The 12,500-nt window shown below is 49.7% G+C and overlaps 1 protein-coding gene across 1 annotated transcript in view; it reads right to left on the minus strand.

Annotated features, from left to right (window-relative positions):
- The window catches only part of bahcc1b (BAH domain and coiled-coil containing 1b), a 63,109-nt gene that overhangs the window by 30,265 nt on the left and 20,344 nt on the right, over positions 1–12,500 (minus strand). Inside the window, exons 3-5 of the mRNA XM_079756838.1 lie at positions 8,310–8,468; positions 2,204–2,320; positions 1–1,460 (exon numbers count right to left, since the gene is read on the minus strand). The exon at positions 1–1,460 is cut by the window's left edge and continues 742 nt beyond it. Coding sequence (XP_079612964.1) covers positions 1–1,460; positions 2,204–2,320; positions 8,310–8,468 — 1,736 coding nt within the window. The remainder of the gene's footprint in view (positions 1,461–2,203; positions 2,321–8,309; positions 8,469–12,500) is intronic.

Raw genomic sequence — 12,500 nt, forward strand, 5'->3', positions numbered from 1 at the left:
GTGGGAACAGTCCCTAAACGGGGGCGTGCGGGTGTAGGGGCCGCCCTTGGACACGCTGTGGCCCGTGCTCCGCTGGGGGCCCCCCTGGCCCTCGAGGGGCAGGGAGGGGCGGTGGGCGTCCCGGGCCTCCGCGTCCCTGGAGGACGAAGGGGCCTCCAGCCGGCAGGACCCCGACCCCGTCTGAGGGCCCGGGGCGGGGTTGGTTTTGTGCGGGTGCTGGGGCTGGTGGACCGGGCTCCAGTCGGGGGGCTTGTCCGCCTTCCCGTAGCCCAGCTGGTGCGCCTGGGGCTGGCCTTGGGGCGGCTGCTCCGCCCCCTGGCAGCCGCCGCCGGGCGGGCCGCTGTGCGGGGAGGGGCCTTCATAAGCCCCGCCTCCCACACTCTTCTCAGCCCCCCGGTCCTCTCCCCTCCTGGCGCCCCCGCCCGCCCCGCGGCACTCGGGGGCCGGCAGGTCTCCCAGGGGCCCCACGGAGGGGAGGTAAGTGGGCCCGGCGAACTTCCCCTCCCTGCCGATCCCCCCGGGGGCGGAGACCTGGGGGTCTTTGGAGGGGGCCAGGGTCAGCTGCACCGGGTTGCAGTAGAACTCTGGGTGGGGGTGGTGGTGGTGGGGGTGGTGGTGGTGGGGGTGGGGGTGGTGCAGCCAGCCGCCGGCCACGCCCGAGCCCATGTGTAAGGGGTGGGGGGCCGGCGGAGGGGCCATGGAGTACGAGGGCGGGGACAAGATGGCGGTCGCCGCCGCCGCCGCCGCCGCCCCCCTCATCATGCACTCGGAGGAGGAGGAGGAGGAGGAGGAGGAGGAGGAGGAAGAGGAGGACGAGGAGGAAGACAGAGTGGGCGACTCGCTGATCCTCATCTCGCCGCTGACGGGCCCCTCCTTGGAGCAGCGGCGGGCCCCGCCGGACGTCGCCCTCCCCCCCGCCGCGCCCACCGCCGCCGCGCTGCTGCAGCTGCTCAGCCCCCCGCCCCGGGGGGCTGCCGACTCCGGCGGGGGGACCCCGGAGAGCTCACAGGCGCTCGTGAGTTGGCTCGTGGCAGAAGAAGGGTCTGAGTCTCGGTGCTCTTTGTGTCTGTGGTCCTCCTCTCTCCCCAGGGGGTTGAGGAGGTGGGGCGGGCCCAGAGGGTGGTGCGACATGTGGTGGTGGTGCGGGAGAGGGTGGTGCGCGGCCGGCGTGCTGCTGCTGGTGGGTGTGGGGGTGGGGTGGTGGTCGCGCTGCCGCTCTTTGCCGCCGTCCGAGTGCCGGTCTTTGCTGGGTCGCTCCTTGTTCTCTTTCAGCGTGACCTTCTCCCCGCTCTCCTTCGTGGTCTTCCCACCTCCTCCTCCACCTCCTCCCCCGCCCAGCTCCTTCTCCCGGCTGCAGGAGCCCAGGTGGTGTCCAGGGGCGGTCCTAGGCAGCGATGGGAGGCTGTGATTGGTGGTGAGTAGGGGCGGCTGCGGAGGGAGCCCCCGCAGGTAGAAATGATCTGAAGGCACAATCAGACACTCCTTCAATTCCAGAGTCCAGCTTTATGCTTTCTAAAGCATATTACAGGTTACGATGGAACGATACACACAAATAAACAGACGCATGGGTGGGTTAGACAAGTGAATGAACCGATCACATAACAACTGGGTTCTTTGGTAAATGTAAGTTTATATTCCAATCAAAAAGTGTTGCTTTGTGGCTTTCAAGGTTTCAATTGCAATCTATGTGGGTCCCTTTAAGAAGATGACCTTCAGCATAAGAAGGTTATCTTCAGCCTCTTATCATTATGAGAAAGTTCTTCCCGGGGGCGGAAGAAAAATGTCTGTCTTTAAGTCTGACCGTTTCAAATAACAGTGAGGAGATAAGGAGTCTCCTTAAACAAGACCATGTTTTGTTAAATTTGCAAACGGTTGAGTTCTGTGTGCTAAGTGCTGATTAAGCAGACTGGAAGCAGGCACACACACTCACACACATACACACACGCACGTGGCTCGCGCACACACACACACACACACACTCGCGCACACACACATAAACACAAACACAGACACCAATACATTAACACACAGACGCACACGCACGCGCGCGCGCACACACACACACACACACACACACACACACACACACACACACACACACACACACACACACACACACACACACACACACACACACACACACACACACACAAACACACGCAATGCACACATAATGCACACCCCTTTACAAATCCAAAGCTACCTTTCTGTGTGTCATAGAAGCGGTGTTGTCCATACAGAACATTGCCGTTGCTATGGTGATCCAGGGGACTCATCGGGAGGAACGGCGAGGCAAGGCTTCCCGGGTATCGAGGGTACCCTGATCGAGGAGAGAGAGAGAGACATGTAGAGAGAGAGAGAGAGAGAGAGAGAGAGACATATATATATATAGAGAGAGAGGGGGGGGGGGAGGGAGCAAGAGAGAAGGAGGGGTAGTGTGTTATTCCGCAGCTTGCAATTCAACAATCTGCTGAAGCAAAGGTTTTGGTGGAGTATGTTATCAGACACAAATCCTTGAAGGGGAACAGAGCACAAATAGGCAACATTTTAGGTGATAGCCAATAGACTAGGGGGAGAGCAATAGCAGTCGTTGAATTGTCATCAACATTTGCACGTTCACATTTCAAAAACGTTATTTATGGGAACAGGAAATGAAACATGAAACATGCAAATGAAGGCTAGCGCTAATGGTCCCCGGTTGTATTTCATATCGCATGTTGTGCTGTAACATTACATTAGGGCTGAAATTACATTATTATTACATTACAGTGTTCCCTGGTTCGCTCGGGGGCCCGGTGAGGCCCCTCCGGAGAAGTACAGGGGTCATTAAGTCTCATGTTGAGAGCCACAGATCTAAACAAAAAAGAAACGCTGCGTGTGTGTGTGTGTGTGTCTGTGTGTGTGTGTGTGTGTATGTGTGTACGCACACTATTATGACACAGGCGCAGAGAGGAAAAAAAAAACAGCGTGATATATAGCCAGTTAATGTTTCTCTCCCCATAAATGTGCTTTTTGTGCAAACATTTAGCATAGGCTGACATTATTTACAGAGGGGGATTCCGTGGTGACAGAAACCACGTCCGACAGGATCTGCCAACAACGTCGCAGCCTTTAACTCCAAGGAATCTGCCTTTTTTCGACTAAATAAAAACACCATTTTTTTTCACCCTCTCTCCCAATGCAAGACAAATACAGTAAACCACCACACCTCCGACACTTTTCCAACGCACTCCCTTTCTTTTTTCTGTTGCGCACTCACGCTCGCACAGACAGGCATACACACACACTCACACACACACACACACACACACACACACACACACATACAAACACCAGGTGACACACACACACCCAAACAAAGTCACAAGTATCCACACACACACACACACACACACACACACACACACACACACACGGTCACATGTATACACACTCTTTGCTGTGGGTCACAGAGAGTTAAATTGCTGTTCCTCTCTGTTCCCATTCTTCAAGGACAGTGAACTGCATGATGGGACAGAGGAGGGCTCCATGGTCGGATTGGTAAGAGGGGAGTGTGTGTTTGTGTGTGTGTGTGTGTGTGTGTGTGTGTGTTTGTGTATGTGCGCGCGTGTGTGTGTGTGAGAGAACGAGAGCGGTTGTGGGTTTCTGCTAAACATGAGCACTCAGATTAAACCGAACACTTATACACACCTCACATTAGAACTGAAATCTCACACACTAGGAGAAGTAAACTCTTGAACCGTGCGTGAGTGTGATTGTGTGCACAAGCGTGTTTGTGTGTGTGTGTGTGTGTGTGTGTGTGTGTGTGTGTGTGTGTGTGTGTGTGTGTGTCAGCAGCTGTTTTCATGCCCCACAGAGTGTCCTTGTCGGCCTGTTAATTGGCAGCCGTTAAAAGTTTAACGGGGGCGGCCAAAGTAAACAGCACTCCATAAAAACCCATCCTACACATTCCTCCGTCCCGCGGCAAAACCACCAAGCCCCCCCTCCACCCCACCCTTCACTGCTCAATGTGTGTGTGTTTGGTGTGTATGTGTGTGTGTCTGTTGTGTTTGTGGGTGTGGGTGTGTGACAGTAGAAGAAGTCCGGGCCATGTCAACGATTGTGTTAATGTACAGGCATGTGAATGCAGCTTTGAGGGCATGTGTGGCTGCTATATATGGACACATGTGTTTGTGTGGGGGGGAGAGGGGAGTGCAGGGATATACATACATGTTCACATGTGTGTATTTGTAGAAACTGCCATGCATGAATTGTATAAATTGGTTTGTGTACCTGAATCTGGTTTTGTAAGTGTGTGTGTGGGTGTGTGTGTGTGTGTGTGTGTGTGTGTGTGTGTGTGTGTGTGTGTGTGTGTGTGTGTGTGTGTGTGTGTGTGTGTGTGTGTGTGTGTGTGTGTGTGTGTGAGCTTAACAACCAATGAATCTAAATAGCAACAATTAGCCTTAAGGCTCAATCAGCCATCTAAAGGCAGTTCTCCAAGTAATGACCAGAGATTAAGTAGCTCGTCAGACAGCAGAAAATGGAGGAGATAAAGAGAAGAGGAGAGAGGAGAGGGGAGGCGAGGAAAAATTAGAAGAGGAGAGGAAAGGAGAAGAGGGGACAAGAGAGGAGAGGAGGGGAGCGAACAGAAGAGGTGTGGAGACAAGAGGAGAGGAGGGCAGAGGAGAAGAGAAGACAGGCCAGGAGAGGAGTGGATTGGAGACAAGAGGAGAAGAGAGGAGGGGAGGGTAGAGGAGACATGAGGAGAGGAGGGCAGAGGAGAGGAGATAAGAGGAGAGGAGGGGAGGGGAGAGGAGAGGAGAGGGGTGGGGAGGTGGGGAGAGGTTAGGGAAGTAGGGGAGAGGACATCACAGAGGAGCAAGGAGAGGAGAGAGGAAGGGAAATGGAAGAGAGAGCAGAGGAGTGAATGGGGTAGAACATTGAAAGAGAAAAAGAAAATGAACAGAATTAAGGAAAAGAAGAACGAAGTCAAACAATGTAGAGATACAGTTATGGGGGGAAGGCCAAAAAAGAGGGTAGAGACTGTGACAAAAAGAACAGTGAAAGAAGGTGTGGAAGAGAGAGAGAGAGATTGAGATGAAGAGAGTGCAAGAGGGTGAGAGAGAGCTAGAGAGAGAGAGCTAGAGAGAGAGTGGGAGAGAGAGAGAGCTAGAGAGAAAGAGTGGGAGAGAGAGAGAGAGAGAGAGAGAGAGAGAGAGCTAGAGAGAAAGAGTGGGAGAGAGAGAGAGAGAGCTAGAGAGAAAGAGTGGGAGAGAGAGAGAGAGCGAGCATGAATGGGTGTGTAGCATGTGGAAGAAAGGTGGTGGTTTGGGTGGGGCGGGGGGGGGATTCTCTGCAGTAAATCTGAATGTGACTAATCGGTAATTGTGTGTTTGTGTTTAGCGTTTCCGTGTATTTTGACCAAAGTAGGAATGTGTATTAGTCATGTATAAGCATGCTTTCTGTAATGTTTGTTTTTGTGTATTTGTGTGAATGTGTGTGTGTGTGTGCGTTTGTGTGTGTGTGAGTCTGTGTGTGTGTCCATGCGCACCGTTCCTGCACGCATTTGAGTGTGAGTGTGTGTGTCCGTGTGAACATGTGCGCACACGTGTGTGTGTGTGTGTGTGTGTGTGTGTGTGTGTGTGTGTGTGCGTATGTGTGTGTGTGTGTGTGTGTGTGTGTGTGTGTGTGTGTGTGTGTGTGTGTGTGTGTGTGTGTGTGTGTGTGTGTGTGTGTGTGTGTAAGCAGGCTAGGTTTCTTGTGTCTGTGTTGGCTAAGCTTCGCCTGCTGGACTCCGGCCAGCTGGCAAACATTGCTTACGAGAGCCTTCCCCAGCTTCAAGTCTTCAAAACAATCACTTGCACTGCATAGTGTGTGCGTGTGTGTGTGTGTGTGTGTTTGTGTGCATGTTTGTGTGTGTGTGTGCGTTTGTGCGCGTGTGTGTGTGTGTGTGTGTGTGCTTAAAGACGACGTAGAGACTCGTGTGTAAGATGTTTGTAAAATCACATCTGTTCATTTAGATTTACTCTATTATGGCAGATCTTTCCCTCAACACTTAGCAATTATCTTTGTGCCTTTGAGCAAGCTCTGAAACGGCTAAACTCTTTAAGCGGAGCTACTCAAGTGTCCAATGGCGATTGGAGATCTACATTAATATTATAAATTAGGAAATAAGTTAACGTTTGTTTGACAATGAATATGCCTCCCATGACATTACAGTATTTTTTTTTCTATTTTAATTTCTTTTTGCATGACATGACAAACTGCCTTTAACCTTTCAGTCAGTTGGAGATTTTGCCCTCAGCGGAAACTGTTTCAGTCGAAGCTAGACGTTATCTCTTTATCCTGTCACACACACACACACACACACGCACAGACACACTCTCACTCACTCATACACTCTCACATGCACACACACACACACACACACACACACACACACACACACACACACACACACACACACACACACACACACAGAAACATCAACAAACAAATACCTGAAAGGGACAGATAAAAATGCTAAAGTCACATTTCCACCACAAACGGTCAAACAGGAGGCGGACACCATGTGTGTGTGGTGTAGATGCGCAAGCGGTAAGTTTGTGGGCGCCTTGTGTGTGTGCCTTGTGTGTGTGCATTTGTGTGTGTGTTACGTTTTTGTGTATTTACATCTGCTATGTGGTCAGTTTACATGTCATGATGCTGTTTTTGTAAACATTTATGGTTGCATGCCTGTTAGTATGCATGCTTGTATGTGTATGTGTTGATGTTTATGTGTGCAAGTTCATGTGCATATAAGCGTTGATAAAGTGTGTCCGTGTGTGTGTGTGTGTTTGTATGTCTATGTGTGTGTGTGTGTGTGTGTGTGTGTGTGTGTGTGTGTGTGTGTGTGTGTGTGTGTGTGTGTGTTGATATGTGTGCACACGTGCCTGTGTGTGTATGTGAGTGTCTGTTGATGCGTGTGCACACGTGCATATGTGAGTGTGTCTGTTGATGCGTGCACGCCTGTGTGTGTGTGTGTGTGTGTGTGTGTGTGTGTGTGTGTGTGTGTGTGTGTTTGCATGAGATCAGGAAGGGGGCCGTTGGAGGTCGGTTTGCCCAGAAGGGGCCCCGGGGGTGGGGCTGCGGTTTGAGGGGGGAGGGGGGGGAGTCGGAGATGTGAGGGGGTGAGGGGGGTAAAAGAGAAGGGCTTAGTGTAGATGGAGGAAGAGCGGATTTGGGGTGTAACATGTGTGTGTGTATGTGTGTGTGGGGGGGGAGGGTATTATTGTGGCTCCCTTTTGGGGCTAAAATGGAGCAGGGCAATGGATGGAGACGGGGGGGAGGGGGAAAAGAGCCGGGGGTAATTGGGGGGGTCGGCAGGAGGGGGAGGAGGCAGGGTTGGGTTGCGCCACGGGGTTGGCGGGGTTTCGGGGGATGGGGGAGAGGCATCGGCACCGAATTCTGGTTTCAATTATGGTCGCGTGTTGTTGTTAGTCATTGACCTTCATGTAAGGTTTGTGCCAAAGACTAATTTCAATACAAATTTAAATTAGCTCGCACTCGCATAAATTAATGTTGTTTTTTTCTCTTGTCCCAAATGTACGATTTTGGAAGTCGGAACAATAAAAGACAGATGTGAGACTCGCAAAGGAGACATTTCGGTTAAAACACTGAATCAGGAGTCTCTCTCTCACACATCAACGCTCTCTCTCTCTCTCTCTCCCCCTCTTTTTTCCATTTACACACACACAAACACACACATGCATGTGCACCACAGTGTGCCCTGGCTGCTGTGCACGGCTAGCCTGTGCACAGCGCCAGTTAAACCACTTAATGACCCAGTCTTTATCTAATCCCACACCGAGGCCTGGAATTAACCAGACACTCCTGCACTCTGGGCTGCTCTGCATGTCTGCGTGTGGGACTGCGTGTGTGCACGTGTGTGTGCGTGTGAGTGTGTGTCCCTGACTGAGTGTTTCGATATGTCGGTGCTTATGTTTGAATTCATGTGTCTTATATATCTATATAAAAATGTATATGGTCTGGGTACGCATGTGTGTGTTTATGTATGTGTGTGTGCATGAGTTCATGTCCCAAAGCAAGTGTGTATTTGCCTGGGATGTGAGTGTGTGTGTGTGTGTGACCCTGAGTGATCCTATAAGAGCCTATGTGCATATATTAGGTCAATGTGTGCGTGCTTCGTCGCGCATGTGTCTGTGTGTGCGCGCGCGCACACACAGTGTGTGTGTGTGTGTGTGTGTGTGTGTGTGTGTGTGTGTGTGTGTGTGTGTGTGTGTGTGTGTGTGTGCGTGTACCCTCGTGCGCCGCGCATATGTGGCCCTTACCTTCGTGTGTGTGGGGGAACCAGATGGGTGAGGCACTGGAGTGGGGGCCGCCCCGGTAGGAGGGGTTGGCCGGGGCGGCGCTGGGTCCCGAGGGGTGAGGCTGGTGGGGGGGAGGCGACCCCAGACTACTGGTCAGGAAGGAGCCCATGAAGGAAGCACCTGAGGAAGGACAGACAGACAGACCGTGAGTCCGTGGGATAGGATGACATCATGGGAGGGGGAGGAGTTAGTTGGCTTCACCACTTTAACTCCTACAGCGACAACACAAGGTGAAGCCCATGGAAAATATGCATGCACAACGCTGATCAAAGAGTAGACGCAACTGTGGACGGAAATAGCTTTGATTCAGCTTTTTTTTATGTCAACTTTTTTCGTTTGGACAGGATACAGGAAGTGACTCCGCTGGAGTTGGAAGGTCGCTGATGAGACTTCGTCTTGGAGCATCTGGGTTGAGGCAAAGGAAATGAGGAATGCCGCACTTCCATCCAAAAACCAATGTGTTGGCAGGTGTGTGAAGTGTGTGTGTGCAGCAGCGTCTCTGTGAGTCAGGATGCAGTCGTTTGCGGAGATGGGAAGCCTTTAAATACCAGGTGCAATGTTTTACCCGTCATGCTTTTTAATAATTATCTTGTCAAAATAATCTAAAATCAACCTTCCACGTCCACAAAGGAATACACTGTTTCCTATCATAACATTTCAGTGATAAAATGGTGGGTAGGTATAATATGAAGCTATGATAGAGAACGTATGCAATTAGCCATTTAGCAGAGTAGGTTTGCATAATTTGAATTCAACACACACCACTTTGGGAATTGTCCAATAGGGAGAATTATCACAAAATTTATGCTAAAAGTTATTAACAATATTCTCAATTCCATATACTTTATTGGAAGTACATACAAGCCAAATGTCTTTATGTACAGCGTAAACTATTTAATATCAACCATTCTTCTGTGCATTTTAAAGCTAGCACCACACTATTGACTTACTGCCTCAAATAGAGCTAATATTATATTTTTTTCCCCTGGCAGGAAAAACGGCGATGTGTGTTTCTCTCTCTCTCTTTCTAACCTAGTTCTCTAGCAATGCTCAATCGTTCTCTACAGTTGCACTTTAACTTACTCTTAGTTCATTCCCTCACCGCGTGAAAAAATAAATCAATGGGAAAAAATCAATGTGTAATCCCACTCGCGGCCACAGACGCTCGCTGTGCTAAGCTACGTCGGCCAGGCTTAACGTTTTATTTCGGGCAAATCACCGGGGAATCTGTAGCACCGAAACTTCTGGGATCTTCAAGAGATCCTGGTGGTGTCGTGAGCCAGGGAATTAATAGTATAACCACGGCCCCGATACAGCTGCCTGCTCATCACGTGAAACAATGGTTCTGCCGTGTAAGGACCTATCATGTCATGTCATGTAATGACATTTACAGTGATATAATAAACAGTATGAACAGGTTAACTTCATCCGACAGGTAACTTTTCAGTGTCTTGTTCAAGAGTACCTTGGCAGTGAGAGATGCATGATCATTGAATTTTGTGGCTGGGTTTTTTCAATGCTGGCCTGCCAATGAAACATCTATGGAATCAGAGTCAAACTCAGCCTGATCCAGTCGCAGCTGATAATGTCCTTCAATCAGAAGATATATCTCAACACGATCTTGAAAGTCCCCACAAAGCGCTACCCTGTAGCCGACATTTCTTATGTTTTTAGCAAGCATGTACACAGCTTCTGCCTGGCCTGTCTGCGTTTAGCTCAGTCTGAACCAATCACAGCCAACCTGCATCTGACGTCCTCCAATGAGAAGCCCTCGATAGCGTCATCAATGTCCACACAGAGCACTGACCTATCAGCGCCAATGCAGGGTGTCCCTCTACCGTGTAGATCTAAACAACCAGAGCAGTGGTAGGAAGTGAGGAATGAGGGAGTACATCCACAGGGAATCAGCTAATTAGTCACTCAAGTGTGCGTGTGTGTTTATGCGTGTGTGCGTGCATTAATGGGTGTGTGTGCGTCTGTGTGGGTTGTTTTTTGTTCGTCTATGTGCGTGTATGTGTGTATGTGTCGCACATTAATGTGTGTGTGTGTGTGTGGGGGGGGGGGTGCGTGTGTGTGTGTGCATTAATGATTGTGTGTGTGTGAGTGTGTTTGTGTTTGTGTGTGTGTGCGTGCGTGTGTGTGTGCATGAATTAATCAATTTCAACGCACATGCCATAACCAAAAACCGTCCACCTCTTAAAGGCAGATGCAGATTCCCACACACACATTTACATTATGCACACACACACACACACATACCAACAAACACACACTTACACATAAATAAACACAGACACACACACACAGCCCGGGCGCTACACTGGACCAAAACAACCGCAACCACAAGTGCGTTCAACTGTCCCACATTGTGTCTTTTCTAATATCACTCACTGTGCTACTCTGCTTCTCACTGGCATCTGTGGCATCACACGCACACACACATACACACACTCACACAGAACTACACTCCCACAAACACACATACACAGCCACACACTCACACATGAGTACACATTCACACAGACACACACTCACACAAAAATACACTGTCACAAAAACACACACAAACACACACACACACACACACACACACAATCCCACATAAATACACACGCACGCACACAGACACACATAAACACAGACACAAATACAAACAAATGAATGTCACTGTCTCACTATCCCAGCCACGGAGCACTTACTGAAACACACACACACTCAGACACACACACACACACACCTACACACACACACACACACACACACACACACACACACACACACGCACACATATACACACTTATAAACACACACACAGATACATAGACACACACACACACACACACAGAACCATACTTTTGGGAGAGGACAGCGTGGGAGAGCATAGAGAATAGAAAGAGCAGGGAGAGAAGAATGTGTGCGTTTGTGTGTGTGTGTGTGTGTATGTGTGTGTTTGTGTATGTGCGTGTGTTGGGGGAGGGTATTTTTGCAGCTGTATCCTATAAGCTCAACATAGACAGATAGACACTATGGCGTGTGCACAAAATACATGCACAAAAGCACACGCAGGCATCGGACAACGGAAAAAATAGACGAAACCGAAAACATACATTTAGACACAGGAATCCTGCCGTACTCGCTCTTGTTTTCTCACCCTCTGTAGTCATAATAAATTTGGAGGAAAATAGAAAACTGTCTGTTTAAGGGAAGACGGCCAAAATCTGCCCCTCCAATCCATTTCTCACTCTCTCTCTCGCTCTAACTCGCTCTCCCTCGCTCTCTCTCTCGCTCTAACTCGCTCTCCCTCGCTCTCTCTCGTGCTCTCGCTCTCCTTAGCCCTCAGCCTGTGTCTCTTCATCTCTCTTGCTCACCCATTCCATTTCAGACAGGATATTTTTACTGGGATAGTTTGTCTGTTTCCATGGATCAGTGGCCTTTGAGCTGGGCATTATTAAATACAGCAACGATTAAATTTGGACTGCTTTCACAAGCCTTTCTCCAGCCCGGAATCACATACAGAGTGACATTCCCAGACTGATAAAAGACAGATAGAAATACACACAATATGTCTCCACAAATTCAAACGCTTCTTTTGGTCAAAAGAGGGTTTTGAAGCTCTGAAAAAAAACATGTTTTCATTTTACACTTTTAGGCATCAGAGATTTCCGATTCGGAAACTAATTTGATTCCAGGGAAGATAAAACTGAAACATAAAACTGGAAGACGATGGTATGATTTAAATTGTATAACAGTTAAAACAATTGAGGTCGTTATATGGATTCCATGTGATGGCAGCAGGCGATTAACAGCTTCGTAAGTGGTACAAAAATCGAACGTTTCACTCATTTAAACGTCTCTTATTCACCTCAGTCTCTTTTCCTCTTTCAGCGTTCCCTGACCCCAAACCCCAAACACCCCCCTCTCACCCATCTTCATCTTTCTTTTTCAATTACTTCCTCTCTCCTTTTCACTCCTCATCCTCTCCTCTCATTCCTCCTCTCCTGTCATCTCCTCCCCCCTTTGCTCCGTCCGTTTTCCGTCAGGCGGGCGGGGGAGAGAACGCCCCCCCCCCCCGGTCCCCGGACGTGGAGGGATCCTCCTGACGGGAAGGCCAGCGTGGGTCAGCCTCCTCTCCTCTGGCCTGTCCTCTCTCCC

This window comes from Pollachius pollachius (assembly GCF_949987615.1).
Source record: "Pollachius pollachius genome assembly, chromosome: 19".
In the NCBI taxonomy this organism is placed as follows: Eukaryota; Metazoa; Chordata; class Actinopteri; order Gadiformes; family Gadidae; genus Pollachius; species Pollachius pollachius.